Source organism: Catharus ustulatus, chromosome Z (assembly GCF_009819885.2).
Source record: "Catharus ustulatus isolate bCatUst1 chromosome Z, bCatUst1.pri.v2, whole genome shotgun sequence".
Lineage (NCBI taxonomy): Eukaryota > Metazoa > Chordata > Aves > Passeriformes > Turdidae > Catharus > Catharus ustulatus.
This window is the reverse complement of record NC_046262.2, coordinates 52,298,860-52,315,566: the sequence shown is the minus strand read 5'-3', so window position 1 is coordinate 52,315,566 and position 16,707 is coordinate 52,298,860. Positions and strand designations below refer to the sequence as shown.

Here is a 16,707-nt window from a genome sequence, read left to right as displayed (position 1 = left end):
TCACAAAATACACTGAGTAAAGCGGTCTTACATAAAACAGCTATGCAAATGCAACTGAAAACTCCATCAAAACTAATTAGGAAATCATTTTAAGAATATGTAACTTCAGTTTATGTTGCATTTCCTAGTCAAAAATGCAAACCAAAATAGAGGAAAAGACCAACTACACCATTTGATACTATGCTGGTAGCTCTGTAATGTAGATCACTATGTGACCACTGGTACACAATGAAACAAGAGAACTGACACTCTTGATAAGGGGGATCTGAAAGACTGAGGCACCTTTTACTAAAGGGTTTCATCCACTTATAGATCAAGGTGCAAGAAAATACAGGCTATTGAGAGTCTTTTAATTCAACACTGAAGAAAAGGGACTTTAAGTTCATGTATTCTGCTCAAAACTCTCAAACTTCCAGTCAGACTTCTCTTCTTCCCAGAGCTATCTAAGGTGCACATCTCTGGTCACAACTTTACTGTTATATTGGTATCTCATTTACAACCATCTTCCATCCCTCTACGACAGCCCTTCCTTATGCACAGGTCAATTGTACGCGCAATTTAGGTGCATCACAACACCTTAACTCCAGTTTTCCTCAGCCTTCTCCTTTCTTTGGAGGTATGCATCTCTCCACCAAGTTAGCTTAGCATAGTAGCACAGCTTACTCAGGAGAGGAGGGGAAAAAAAAGAAACTTGTTACAGCAGCTCAGAGGGAACATTTACATCCCCTGGTCATGTCAGACAGGCTTCTGCGATCAAAAAAACTGTAGCAAAGGCTAGACTTCTTTGCTAGAGTACAGAAAGGAAGCAGCGGGGGGCTAGGAGTGGGGGAAAGCTTTCAAGCATGAAGATGACAAGCCTGATCAAAACCATGACGTTTTCCCTGGCTTATTGCTCTGAAGTAGATCAGCTACTTAGTCTGAAAGAAAGGGGTTTTTTTTTAAAAATAGTAACAGCATGATGCAGAACTCAGCATTGAAAAATTCTGTCTGAACTATTCGACCCTAACAAAATAACTGAAGGTGGTATTTTATAATGGGAAGCACCTGGCAGCTAGTGATGTGTTACACTTTCTACAACATTACGTTTGTCTTCAAAGCAAAATTAAATTTAAAAAACCAAGTAAACTCTTCAGAATGGCATTTTATGCATTTATAAATGTACCCACCCGTTCCAGACAGTGCTCCTTTGACATGAACATACAGTGTGCTATAGCAAATTGGTCCTTCTGACATTATTTTACACCACAGATAGAGTAGATTTGTACCAACATGCAAAGACAAATTCTTAATGTCACTCCATCATAGAAAAATACCACTTAAATTGCAGTATTCAAGTAGTATTACTTTTACTTTTAATGGGATATGCTGATATAACATGTCCTAGAGCCTGAAATAAAGGCCAGAGGACTGGAGAGCAGAAACAGGAGAAAAAATATTAGACAGGAGACATTAGTCCAAACAGGGTGTTACTCACAGGCCATGGTTTCACACCAGATGAAACATAACCCTCCAGGAAGACAAGAAACTTTGTGAAAGTTCACTGCCCTGATCAGTGTATTAAGGTGTTGCCACAAAACAAAACAGGCCAGGACACCTAATGTTAGTTAATTAGAACCATTACTTTGTCTTAGAACAAGGACAGAATTTAGGTCTTGTAAGTTGCCTTTGTTTACTCTAAGATGGAGTGAGAAAGAAGGAAAAGAGATATGCTTTTGGAAAATAATCATGGTCTGAAAAAACAGTCAGAGAAAATTCAAAACCACGATAAATGCTTTCTTAATGATGCAATATGCACAATTGTGATGTTTGAATACCAAACAACAAAATATTGACAAAAGAATCCAAAAAGAAGCAGAAACATAAGTCTAAGTAGTAGTGTGAAATGTGGGGGGAAAGTGGGCATATTCCTTCATGAAAATAAGAGTGAAAATTCATGTTTATGAAGAGAAATTTTTTACAGGAAGTGGTAAAAAAAATTAAGAATAGCAAAGATAACCAACAGCAAGGATAAGTTTCAGTAAAAATCTTTCTGAGTTTGTAGTCCTGATATTGCAGATACCCTTACCGGACCATACAGACATTGCTCAGATTCTTAAGACCAACATCAGACTCCCTCACTTTTTTTCTTGCCTTTTTCAACTCATCTCTTCAACTTCTCTACTACATATTGCTGGAACAGTAATTTAACAGCACTACGGTATTGTAATCATTGTTTCATGAAAATGCTTGGTAACCAGAAGTCTTCAAACCAAGTCTACAGAATCTACTTCATTATCTAGTAATGTACTCATTCACTTGTACTGGCACTTCCCAACTCCAAACATGTCCATTAACACCTGCAACATTACCACTGCTAATGGTAATACACAAGTATTTCTGAGGGTGAAAGCAGACAAATCCTTCCCAAATCCTGCTTCAATAACAGATTATACACACAGAGACCATTTCAGATCCTGTAAAAATGGCATATAGCAACAGCAGATTAACACACTTAGATGGAAATAAATAAATAATTGTAAAGCCTTAAACATAAAGAAGTATTGCATTTTTAAAACACAGATGTTGACAGAAGCCATTAAACAGGACCAGCCCCATCACTGAGCCCTGGGCAACTCCATGGTGACTGGCCACCAGTAACTCCATTCATCGCCACTCTCTGGGCCCAGACATCCAGCCAGTTTTTTACCACCAATTAGTACACCCCCTGCACTCCAGGAGAAGCTAGTTTCCCATGAAAATGCTGTGTCAAAGGATTTACTAAAGTTTAGGTAGAAGGAGATGTTGAAGAACAGAGAAGCTTTTCTATGCCTTTAGTGAATACCCTCTCTGTAATTTTGTCTGCTCTCATCTTCAAAGCATAAAAACTCAAATTCTTCATATAGTATAGCAGCAACGTCCTACAATCTAAGTCCGTACACCTAAAAAGAGACTCCTTTCACATCTGATGTCATACACTATTTTTATTAATTACCCTGTCACAAAAGTTGCAAATGCCCTCAGGAAATCTGCTGAAGTGGGAAAGCAAATAGACAATACTCAAGGCATGAAATAAATCTCTCAGATACTTAGAAGTAGGATAAAATTCCCCTTGTGCATTATCATAACCATGAGGAGAAACAAATATCTTTGTGCTACAGACTGGAAGTCAAGTAATTCATAAAATTCTTTGCAGAGCATCATGGACATCATGTCAGCAGACAATTTCTCACCAAACGGAAATGAAACTTCAGAATGTAGCAAAATACAATTCCAGCAAAGTTCTGACCAGATCTCACCTACAGCACTGCACACATTTCTGTGAAGAAGAACTCAACCAAAATAGAGCTAGAAAAGCTCTGTTTCATCAAATAGAAAGAGTCTACCAAAGAAATAAAAATATATATATTATTTACTAATGTACCAATATGAATGTAAATGAAGAAATATTGAAGAACTACCAGAGACGAGTGGTAACATTAGCAAAAAGAAACTGCAACAATCTTGGTATTGTTACGTATTTGTCATTATTTATTTCTTTGTCCAAGGGACTTGTTGGCCTAGATTAAACAGTTTCCAGTCACAAAAACATCGTAATGAACTTCCTGTCTGCATTAAATGGCAATCTGCAGTAAGAAGCATGTGAAGTCTCATAAAACACTTCCTTCATTGGAAGAAAACCTTGAATACATATATACCTGCTATAGACAAGCGTATATGTCAGGAGAAAGAAAAATGGTGATGTCTTGTCCTCTAGCCACAAAGGCTACCAGTCCAATACTATATTCTTCAAGGAAGAATTCTATAGAAATCTTGCAAGTCTACAATTACTGTACAAAAAACATGGAAACAATTTAACCTGTTCAAAACAGATATTTAATTATTATAAAAACCATTTGCAGTGGATTGCAGTGTATCAGCATTTATGTAACAGATAACTTTGTTTCACTATGTACAAGAAATCATGTACTTAAGGAAGACATACCATACCTCTAATTCACAGTGACAAAAATGATGCCTCATTCTTCATTAGTAAATTAAACTTATAAATAATAGATGAACATGGCAGAAGTATTTTGCCATTTGTACTTTAAAAACATGCTATTAAATGAAAAGACGTACTTTGAAAACAAGCTGTTATTAAAGGAAAACTTGATTTTTAGAAAATTAGGGATCAACAATGTTCCAAATTCCCTCTGGGCCTTGCCACTCTTCCAAAAGATCGTGATAAAAAAAAACAAAAGCCATTTGAAAAGCTGTCACACAACACCAGGGCATCAATCCTAAAACATGAGATGTCACTGTCAGAAACTGTGAAACCTAAACAAAAGCCCATTTCACATTTAGCAGTGATTCACAAGATCGATGAGATTTTCCTTTTTTCATAGTAGACTATTATTAACTACATTTGACTCCATAATACAAAGCATCAAGTCAAGCTTACTTGCATTTTCCCAAAGAAAGACTAAATTCAGAGGGTTATTTATTAACTTTTTATCTCAGTACCCTGTTATATGCCCCGATTGACTAATACTTGTTGAACATACAAATTCAGAAGCAATTTATATTCTAAGCCAGATATAAACTTTTAGAAGACTACCAGATAATGAGAAAAAATAACTAGGTACATTTAATATTCTGTTGAAATTATCATAAAGTAGCTCTTGTTTCTAATATATGATGTACACTCAATAAACTCTGACTTTGCTAGAGCTGATTTTTTTTTTTTAAATTCGTAAGAAAGTTGAAGTAGATACTCATGATGCCTGCCAAGTGCTCATCTCCTAGAAATAGTACACAGCTGTCATTCATTGAAATAAAGTCTGGTTTTTACTGAGGATCAACCTCTCTACTTGCAATCTTGCAATAAACACTCAGAAAATATTCATTTATGAACAGAAAGTTTCAAAACTACCTTTAAGAACTTTTAAATTTTAGGAGCCATTTTTAGAAGTTTTTAAGGGCATTTCCATAAGCTACCTGACATTTAATGTAAAATTTCTATGTATGTCTAGCTTTATTCAATCTTAGACTACAATTCTTTGGTATGCAATGAATTTCAGGCTGAAATAAAAGAACAGGAACTTAATCATTGCAATTAATATACACTATTGACTATATAAATACTGGGGCTCTAATTCCTCCTAAATTTAAGTATGCAAATCTAAGACATCATCTTTGAACATAAACATATACATCAAATGTCTGTAAGACTGGCACTGGTTAAGGACAACAGCCAATCTAATACAAGACGGCACAGCTCTGTCAAAGTCAAAGCCAAAGCTGTAGCACATCAGCAAACATTCTGCTTGCTAAGATTTAAGACATCTAAACAAATTAATTAAGTGAAGTGTTTGTACATGATTTAAGTCCTTAAAATTCAAGCATTCTTTTTTATTATTTTTTTTCTTTAGTAGACAGATTCAAATAATCACCAAATTAAAAACAAGCACATGCAAAATCGATTGTCAACAGGAAACAAGAAAAAATAACAATCATAATCTCCTCCTTCTTTTGCTTGAGTGGGAACATCCCAGACTGGTCAAAAAACAGTTCTCTCTAAGTCTTTCAGGTTCACTTTACCACCTGTACTTTGATTTCAAGGAACAGAAAGTTATTACTTCAGCAGAGGTAGATAAACTTGTATTGTTTCCTAGTCTTAGTAAGTTACCCAACACTATGTTCATACACAGATTATCCAAATGCCATAGTTTTACTGAACCTTAAAATATGCCATAAAATAACCTATAAGCATTGAAAGCCAAATAAGTCTAAACTGTAACATCCTAGATATCAAAGCTAAAAGCTCTTAGCACTAGCAGAGACCATGTGCTATGATGAACTTACCTCACTCAAAGCTTCTCTGCAATCATTAGCAAAAACACACTGAGAATTAAGTACAGTTTAGTTGGTAATTGAAAATCATTTATTCAAGAGAACAGTTATGTAGTATTTTGAGAAAAGATAAACAAAACTTTAGAAAACAAAGTTAACTTAATCTATCATGGATCGATTTTGCTGTCATAATAAAAACCAGCTAACTTGAATCTACCACCACCTTTCAGCTTCTATATACATTAGATTAGAAACTGAAATTAAAAAAACTACCAACAATGAGCCTACGCATGAGAATCTCCTAGCAGCACACAAAAGATACAAGAGGAGAACAACTGAGACTCTAAGATAAATGTCAAAGTCACCTGATATTTTTAAGACCGTCTTGAAACTCTGATATTGACTTTAAAGAATGGAGAGATAAGCACTCCAATTTTTAAGAACACAGATGACGTCTGACATCTCCCAGCAGTGAGGTAAATAAAGTTACACTAACACCTGAAACTGTTATGAGGGGGAAAGAGGAAAAGTGCTAGGAAAAGAAAACAAAGAGTCTCAGAGGAATGAAGGATTATTATGAAATTAGCAGAGTGAAAATGAAAGTGAAAATTAAGCAGACGAACAAAATTAATCTGAATTGTTCACAAAGTTAATTTGAATAATTACATTGGGTTTGCCTGGACAATTTCATTTGAAAAGGATGTATCACAGTTTAGAGTAGAGATGTTATGGGAGTCGTAGCATTCTCATAAAAGCAGAAGGACCTGCAGACCTCCCCTCCAATCATCACAGCCAACAGGACATACAGGCTCCAGTGGCTGCTCTCAACACCAGCTCCAAGTCCTTGGTGAATGCACCTGTTATATTTATATAGGGAGCTATACTGCAAATCTGTTGTTTATTACTCTGTCCAAAATTTAATAAAATCCTTCTTAAGTCACAGGTAGTGAGAATTACACAACTGCAACTTTGTTGAAAAAGTACACAATATATTCTTCTGCTAATTTTAAAATTTCAGCTAAAATAAATGTTTATTGAGGGAAGTAAATGTTTGTGGCCTAGCATTTTTACTAAAGATATATCTGATTTTTTTTAATCTGAATCCAAAATGATGTGCGCAGGTCCAGGCTCCCAAGTACAAGACAGATATGAACACACTGGAGATAATCCAGAAAAGGGGCTGGAAGGGGCTGGAGCATATGTTTTACACTTGATTAGAAGAAGTAAAGGAGACAACAAGAGGCACGATTAGAAATACAGAAAATTCAAACTAAACACAAGATCAAAAAAAGAGTGATTCAACACTGAAACAGGTAGTCCAAAAAGGTTGTGGAGTCACATCCTTGAAGATATTCAAGAACAAGCTCCTTAAGCAACCTGCTCTAGTTAACTCTTGATTAGGTTGGACAATTTTCTAGGGGCCCTTTTGAATCTCAACCAGTTTGTAATTCTGTATTAAGAAATAAATGTATTTGTTGCAATTCTTTGTCCAGTAATTATTGAACTTTCAGTCATTAATTTAGCTGAAAATCAGAATGAAAAAGTATATATAAAGAAAGAATTACACTTTGTTTTATTACATTGCAGTAAAGAAGAAACATATTGACCTCAATGTTTCATACATTCACATATAATTTTATACAGAAAGAACATTGTTACATGGGTATGAACCAATAAATTATAATGGAGAAGCAAGTCCAAATAATTTCTTAATGCTTTCATTTTGTTAAGTTTATAGACTACATCTTTTACAAAAGCTGCTTGCTTTAACACAGTGACATTTCCAGTAAAGAATGAAATGTAATTAGAAACCAAAATTTTGACTATTTTAAACATTTATCTCATGTTTTGCAGCTGAAGGAAAAGCTCAAATCAAGTTTTTGGTATCCCATAGAAGTCTTGGAGCCTGCTGCAGTTCATCTCACCTAACAAATTTTATAAATACATACTAAACTTTTCACTATTTTCCTAGGCAGTAAGTTTTATCTTCTTCTCCTATTTACAAGGCAAATTATTACAGTACAAGTAAGGATGTCTTACTCTGATTCTACCTTGAAGCACTTCACTCAAAGAACTAGACCATAATAAATAGAACAACATAATACCACCACGGCTCCAACAGTGGAATAATGACCAGATCTATCAAAAAAAAGTAAGGGGGAAAAATGAAAAGCACTTTAAATAACAGTATCTTACACATTACTGAGAAATAATCTTCAATGAAATCTGGAAATGATTCAACATCAGTGCTCTTGGTCTTCATAATGCAAAGTGGCACATGTTGCATGAAACAACGGATGGGTTTGTTAACCTTTAAAAACACATGAACACACTCCAGTTTTTGCAGAAGCAATGACTGACAGTACAACTTCTGTTCAGAGGCGACTGCTCCTCACTGCCTCCCATCAGCTGTACTGCAACAATCCCAAACTAAATCAGAATGCCAGCGGCTCAGCCACCAAGCCCTGTCACGCCACTCCTTCAATACACACAACCTGACAGAGGGAAGCTGTAGTGAGAGATCTGCTGGAGGATTTTCTCAGCCCTTCCACAGCATGTGCTTTTCTTCTTCCCCCGGGTACAGTAATAAATGGCATTTTGAAGCACTGCAGGTCACTGCAGCAAGAATGACCAGTCAATTTTGTATAGAGATGGACCAGAGCTTTAAATTAGAGGTATGTAAAGGTTGCAGTCCTTTATCACATATTTATACCTAAAGAAGAGGTAGCATTTTACTTATCAAGAAAACAGTGTGCATTAACTGCTTATTTGCTGCTTCTATTACAAACAAACAAACAAACAAAAAGCCCAATTACTAGTAAACAAAAATAAGCCCTGTCTACATATGGGTAACTAGGTTAGAGGCAGCCTGCACGGCTGTCAGACACAGGCTATGTGGGAAGGAAAGCAGTCCATTTGCAAAATAGACCCCCCCTTAACTCTGCCTCACAGCAGCAACCTTTGCTGAAGTAGGAAAAAGGAGAAACTTTCACAAGATATACACAAGCCACCCTGTGAGGTCAGTTTTTTTCACCAGCCTTTCAAAGAACAAGTACATTAAGTAACATTAAGAGAAGACTATGAGCCATCAATATTTCGCAACTCTAAAAGAAATGAAAACTGGAAGAGAATAGTGATGCTCATTCACAAAGGTATTGTGAAGTAGGCATTGCTGGGAAAGCACTCTAAACTTAGGGACCGCATCTGTACCACTTCCACAGCTCTCCCAAGAGAGTAATTAGTTGTGCCACAACCCGTGTATAATATATGTAGTAATTTGGCTGGAAGTTTTTGACTGGAAGTAGGAGGAGACAGAAACATTGTATAATTGCCAGTAAAACTGACAAAAAAACTTCAAAGCTTCAATGATGGTGTTCAACCAAGTCCTTGGTGTTGCATAGTGCACCTGTGCATCAGTGTAGGTAGCAGTAACTAAATTCCCTAAATTTTGAAGTTTGAATAAAAATCATGCAACTCAAAACTAATTTCCATCCCTCAAACTCAGTTTTGTTCCTTCCAAAGTCAATGGAAAAAAACTGGATTGCAACAGACTGAAGCTTGTGCCTCACTATTTCTGTTTTCTGTTTTCTGTATCACGGTCAGCAGGGCACAGACTGTGTGAAATTCAAATTTTACAAAAAGATACATATTTCCACTGTGGTACTGTTTTTATTTGAAAACTGAATTTATATATGCTCTATTTAGCTCCTGACTGCACAGTACACATTACTATCAGGAGCTCAGTACGTTCCTTACATATAAGGAATGAAGTAGCTGACATGAGTTTAAAAATAAAATAGGTAGCACAAATTACTACTGTGCTTTCCTCTGCCAAGAATCTCAATATCAATAAGCAACTCTCTACAGGAACCCTAGCTATTCTTTTGATGGTGTTACACAATAGAATTACTAACCCTTAGTAGATATGGCTACAAATCAGATGTGGAGGAACTTCACCCTGTCATGTATCAGCATTAAAATGTTTCTGACCTCCTTAACACATGGGGGTTTTTTAATGCTTAGAGTTGCCTTTTAGCTCCACTAGTTTAATTGACACTACTAAGCATAAGAGTTTTATCTTAGTTCATTGTAGATTTTATTGTCTATAACTGTATAAATGCTTCACAGACCACAAGAAATAAATGGAAAGAAATAATATAATTCAGTTATCTGCAGTGACTATTTATGGCCCCCTTTGGACCCCTGGGCAGCTCACAAAGTTTCTGTGCAGTGCTTCTCTTACATAATGAATCGTACTCTGCAGTCAAACATCCAGGTACAGTACATGATTGTATCTGCCACAAAGGAGTAAGTGCAATAAAGCATAAAAAAAAAATCTGCTGCTGGAGAGATTAGCAAGTTTTGGAATGGCAAATGCCTTTACTCATGCAACATCTTGATCCTGGTACCTGAACTGGATTCCAATCCCAGCTACAGCAGAAAAATTACAAAAGAGCTTCAGTTCCTCATACATCTTACTAACCAGGATCTGCATAGGCAGACAGTGTATACACCGAAGACTCCAGAAGGAACACTGTTAAGAGGGCCTGCATCCCGCATCCAGATGTAAGTAGGGCATCTGTATTTAATTGGATTTCTAATGGTAGAAATATATACACAAAAAGCTCTTCCTTGAACTGCTGCTCCCTAGCAAAAAAAAGTGGCAGATCCTTGACACCTGAACAGAATCCAAAGAGGCAAGAATCAGGAGAAGATGGAACAGATTAAAATGCTTTGCTATTTTTCAACCTATCCTTAGGTTTCTATATAGTATTTTCCATAACTATACTGTAATAAGTCCCCGCCTCATTTGCATGCAGCAATATGAACCCAAAACATTTTTTATGTTGGTGCTTGCACTACCTGCACATCAGAAATATTGATACATGATTGCCTATTACTGCTCCAGTCTTCTTGGTGGACCTGACACCTCCTAGCTTCCAGTTTAACAGGCAAGAACTTAAAGTATCTTCTGCCATCTGGAGAGTTACCAGAACACAAAACCAGAAATAGAATGGAAAAAAACTGGTGGTTGAAACTTTAATACACTATTGCAGTCCTGATCCAGAAATTAAAACCACAGAGTACATGACTACCCTTCACTTAAGAGAGTGATGACTGGCCTGCTTACAGAATCAGGTTGTTTATCCTATAACAAACTTTGTCATGGTGTTTTGGGGGAGAGGGTTTGCATCTGCTAGTCTCACCATCATTTAAAAAGCATTTATTAAGTAATGCCCAAATTCTACAGATCACATCTTTACGGAAATAAGCACATCAGTTAGATGACTGACGATTATGTACTCATTCTGTCAGTAAGACATTTTCACAGGATTTAAAGCAGAAGAGGTAGATTCAAATGACTGGAAATTCACTGATGTATGTGCAATGCCTATGAGGGCTTCTGTTTCTTCTGCACTTCCATTTTGGAGTATTCTAAACACTGGCAATAGCCACACAGCTGCTTCCTTTCGATAAAAGGTTAGAGCATATTTAGCCAATTAAAAGCCATGCAAAAGTCTCACGCATAACTTCCAGGAATTTGTTCTGCAAGATGAAATTTTATTATTACAAAAAATATTTATCAAATTATTTAGTTAAGTATTTCCTTAATGAAAGCAAGCAAACAAGCACAAGACTACAGAAATGTGTAACATTATCACAAAATGTGAAAGCAAGGAAGGTTTAAAAATTATATTATCATTATTAAAGTTATATAAATCTCTGTGCCTTGCTGTTCACAGGTGTACTTGTACATCCCCTTCAATCCCTTCTGAAATCAGAGAGCTACATCATGCATTTTGCAATAGTTTAATTAGAATATATCTTTTGATTTCCAAGAGTACATTACTTAGATACCAGACAGATAAGTGTCAGTTCCAAAACAAGACTTAATAATAACCATCTTTCTAGACAAACTCCAGTAAAAAAGGTCTTTTATTCAATCCTCTGGAGGAAAACCAAAGTTTAAGGCTCCACCACCCTAATTTTCAAATAGTCTGGACTAAAGAAATAGAAAGTGTTACTCAATCCGCTGGCACCCCTTCAATTTTTCTTTGGAATATTCATCAAATAACAGCGACTTAAACCATTTCAAACCCATTTTTCAATGCAAAAAACCACATCCTGTTGTTGCTAGACACCCTCGCAAGGAGACAAAAGGGGCCAAGCCTCTCCTAAATTAACTGCAACCTAGAGAAGACTAGTCATACACAGCTCAGACTCTGGACTCAGTATCACTCCATACTTCCATGTCTCTCAGTCACTCCCCTTCTCCATCTCTAATCTTCTGTGGTTACCTTAGCCTAAGCAGAACAGAAGAATCAATAGGCGGGCAGAGAGAGAGGGAAGATTTCTGAGACACAGTAACTCTTAACATGTATTTGTTTTAATCTGCATGATTTAGGTGCTTCTAGAGAGTATTTATAAACTTAATGGTTTGCCCATCTGGGTTTAACATGCCATCCTTTACCCACCTCTCAATTTCCCCTTTATAAAAACACTAAAAAATGTTAAAGAACTAATAAGAAAAAGGTTCAGAACAAAGGGCAAATGCAAATACATTAATATAAGTAAAACATAACAAGCTAAACGTAGTAAAACATACAAGTGCTGTACAGCCATGCTATTTACTGTTACAAAGCAATTCATTTTGAAGCAATAAAATGGTATTTCATTTTGACAGTATTTTGACTAGAAAATCTTAAAAAAAGACTGAAAGAAAGTAATTAAGTCCATCACAATAACTTATGTGCTCCATTAAGAATAATCAGAATTTATATTTAAGGGTAACAAATAGGCAATAAAAGAAAAAAAGTGTTTTAAAAATTATGTAAATCACAAAAAAAATTACTGTAATATTGTATTTTCTATATCACAACTAAACATTATTAGAACTACACAAAAGAGGGTTAAAAAACCGTCATGCCCTACCACTGTACCAGAATTGAAAACTATTTAAATAGTAATAATTAAAAAAAAAAAAAAAATGCTGTTTCCAGTATACCACGTTACTCATTAAAAAAAAAAAAAAAAAAAAAAGAAGTAACAGAAAAGGTTGTAGCACAACAGCTGGGCTGCAGCAAACACCCTGGGGAGGGGGAAAAAAGGCAGCAACAACATTTCCAGAAATACAGAATTTGTAGTGAAAGTGGAAAGTGTGAACTTACATCCTATACTTTATCATTTTGACTGGTCCTACAGTAGAGAGCCTAAATGAAGTTGTTTCTATGTGTAATACACATATGAATATGTGTATATGAATATTTCTATGTGTAATACACCAAAACTGACTGTAGACTAACTTCCTCTAAGCTTTAACAATGAACCTGTCATTGCTTCCTCACACCTACAAACAACCTGTGAATGAGACTGGTTATTAGCTTATAATATCAGCAATTAACTCACTCTTACATAAAAAGTATACATTGCAGTTATGTCAAGTTTTTGTGTAGATTTAGCCCATCCTATAAAGGCAGACAAACTAAAGGTGCTCAGATGGCAAACTTCTGGAGACTTTCCAAAATAAATGTCACACAAGTGTATTTTACACATAATGATAATATTGCAGATGTATAATATCAAGCGGATGTATGTGCATACAACTCATATTTGTTGGAGTATCAAAGCTACCATCTCTGTAAGGCATATTTGGTGAAAAGCATTACTAAAAACTTCATGTGTATCCAGAAACAAGATTTAACTATCTTTTTTATAAAAATACCTTCATTTTCTCCAAACAGATGCTATTGGCAATCCTTGCACCCTTCAACAGGTACACAGTACTCAACAGAGTTACAGCTCCCTTTCTCTACAAGTTTCCCTGCCAAGCAGAGGTAAATCCAGTTCTGTCTTTACAGATGCAGTCAACCAGAACGGACAAGTTTGCTTAGATAAAACATGCCAAAGTAAATGATGATATATCATCTCCACTTAACAGCAATCCTGTTTGCTCACTAGAAGAAAGCTAGGACTGATTATGTGCAGGGAACGATTTACATTCATGGGACAGAACACATTACATCCTTTCCAGGTCCTGAAAATGGGCTTCTGCAGCAACAGAAGGCACTATACACTATCAGTCTTAAAAATGTTTAAAGAGCTGCTCTACAAACATTGTTTATTTCCATTTCAAAATACTGCAAAAAATTACAGCAGCACATTAAAGAAAAGAGAAATTACAGACAAATTTTTAAAAAATTAAAAAGAAAAAAAAGGAGAAACCTGGAATTGTGGGTGAAAAAAGAGCTGTGATTAGTGAGCCGTGTGTTTATACATCTTTCAACATTACGGAAAGCACAGGGTGAATTTCAGACTGCAAAAGACTGTTGAAAGAAACTTGTTGCCAATGTTGTTAAAATAGAAAACTAATACTAGATGGCAAAAAAAACGAAGCTTATTATAAATGTCAAATATAGGATTATAAAGCAATACACAGAGATTCCGGACTTGAATTTCGGTGCATAATCCAACCATCTGTCGACCAGTTGTGTAGCAAAATCAAGATAACCTGAAAATCTCCAAAGGACAGCAAAATTCTTTTCGTTCAGCTACTGCATTTCCATTCAGTGCCCGCGGTAATCGCGCTCTGCCTGCAGATTAACCTAGAGGAGATGACACCCGCCACCAGCAAGAGGGATTGCAAAGGCGATCGCGGCAGATCGGGCCGATAAGCAGGGCTCATCTCCCGTGAGCCAGGCTGCAGAGGCTGAGGCAGCGGCGGGCGCAGCCGGTCCGGGGCCGCTCAGCATTCATCGCCGGGCTGCTGCTGCTTCTGCTGCTGCTGGGGCTAGCACGGCGCTGCACCGCCAACCCCAAAGTTAAACTCGCTGCTCCCGACTCCTCTCCCACCGCCGGCGCGGCTTAGCCCGGAATTGGGCAGCGCTGCGGGTCCCGCAGCTCCCCAGAACACCTTCCTCTCCCAGCAGGGACCTCTTAGGACAGGCTCCCCGCGGGAAACAAATAAAACTCGGAGGGCTGCCCTGAGGTGGGAAGTCCCCGAGAGAGCCGCCTCGCAGTGGAGGGTGGCACGGGCTGTCCCGGGGCGTACGTCTCCCGGGACGCGGGGCTCCAGCGCGCTCCGGGCCGCCGGGCAGCGCAGCAATGCCCAGCCCCAGGCACGGCCGGGAGCTGCCCCGTGCCTAGCCTGGACACCAGTTGCTCGACCCGCGGTGAAGAAGCGGTGAAAAGAGACCGGGGACCGGCAGCGAAGCTCCGGGAGAAGCTCCGGACCCCGGCCTGGGGGCGGTGGGGCGCTTGCCCCACACGGGGCAGACGGGGGTTCCGCCCGCGCAGCCCTTCATTCTCACCTCCTTAAGTTCCTTGGCGACATCTTTCAGGTCCCCCAGGACTAATTCCAAATCCTCCACGATGATCTTGATCTGCTCCTTCACCTTGGCTTTGGAGGCGGCCGGCGGCCCCTCGGACGGCGAGGAGGAGGAGGATGCGGTCCCCTTGGACTGGGCGGACATCCTTCGGGGCAGCCCGGCGCGGCCAGCGGGGCACGCAGGTCAGGCGAGCGCGGCGGCCGCCGGCCGCCCGGCCCCGTGCCTCCAGCTCCCGGAGCTGCCGCAGCCGCTGCCGCCGCCGCCGCCTGCCCGCCCGCGCATCCCGCGCCGGGGGCGCCGAGCCGCGCCGCGCTCCGCCGGGCGGCCGCGCTGTGCAGCTGCCATCGGCTCCCGGAGCGGCGCGGGGGCCCGGCTGCAGCCCGCCGCGCGCCGCGCCTGCGCCTCGCCCCGCCCGCGCACCGCCCGCGCACCGCCCGCGCCCGGCCCGCCCCGGCCCGGCTCCGGCTCCGGCTCCGGCTCCGGCTCCGGCTCCGGCTCCGGCTCCGGCTCCGGGCGGCGGCAGGGCCGCGGGAGGAGCACCCGCGCTCCTGAGGGGCGGTGGAGACCAGGCGGCTGCTTCGCCGGAGATGCTGTCGCACCTCCTGGGCGCCCGAAGGCCCGTGGGGGTGAGTGCTATGCTGTGTCTCCCTGAGGGCGCACGGTGCTGTCTCTCCCCGGAGCTCCCCGCCGTTGTCCGCGGGTCGCAGCAGGTATGATGGGGAAAAGGTCAAAACCCGCCTAAACAGCCCCCAAAAAGGAAACACTTTTCGTGACTGGCTCGCTGAAGAAGACAACAGTGCCTGTTTCTGGTGATAAAGGTCATTATTGAGGGGTGACGCTCACACCCCTGTACTGTAAAGTGACCGGTTTGGTTTGTCTGGAGTGTACGTGGTTTGGACTAAGGAATGAAGCTATGGGAGGACAGCGTTGTGTAAATGCCACCAAATCGGTAAAAGGCATTTACATGTCTCTGCTCGCCCGTATAAACTGCGCTGCAAAAACAAAATAATCAGTAGACCTTCTTCCAGTCGGGAAGTAAAGGTTGTGTATCACACCACATAGAAATAAATGAGGCACATGAGCCAGAGTATCTTTCACGAATATCCTATCAGGCTCTTTCTCTGAAATACCAGCCAGTGCCACTTTTGTATACATACGTCCCTTACTGCTCTTCAGAGATCGATCTGTGGAGCAAAATGAATAGATTGTAAGATATCACTAACCTCTGGTGGTTTTTCATTTTACTGCAAAAACGCTAAAAGGAGTTAGTTTAGGTATTCCTATCTTCCACTAGCTATGAGCTGCAAGAAGAAGGCATGCAGCCAAATCCTTCTTCGAGCATCACCCTGCATGGCTGCAGCTGACTTTGATGTTGTAAATGTTTCTGAGAGTTCTGGCAGCCTGAGATGTTTTAACCTAGCTAAAGCAGGACAGGAAAAGCAACCTTGCCCGGAGCAGTGTGTTTGCACGTGGTAGAAATTCCACTTGGTGACAAACAGTTTGTCTCTGGGAAGATTGTGGGGCTGGAATATGAATAGAGGGGGCCTGACAGCACCTGTTACTGCCTAGG

At 39.5% G+C, this 16,707-nt stretch overlaps 1 protein-coding gene across 5 annotated transcripts in view; it reads right to left on the bottom strand.

Annotated features, from left to right (window-relative positions):
- PRR16 (proline rich 16) overlaps positions 1-15,328 on the bottom strand; it is a 420,408-nt gene extending 405,080 nt beyond the window's left edge. For all 5 annotated transcript variants that reach the window (XR_004420667.1, XR_004420666.1, XM_033084929.2 and 2 more), the window contains exon 1: positions 15,120-15,328. Coding sequence is in view for 3 of the 5 variants with exons in the window: in XM_033084929.2 (XP_032940820.1) it covers positions 15,120-15,281 (162 nt within the window). In the remaining 2 variants the exon portion in view is untranslated. The remainder of the gene's footprint in view (positions 1-15,119) is intronic.
- Positions 15,329-16,707: the final 1,379 nt, after the last annotated feature.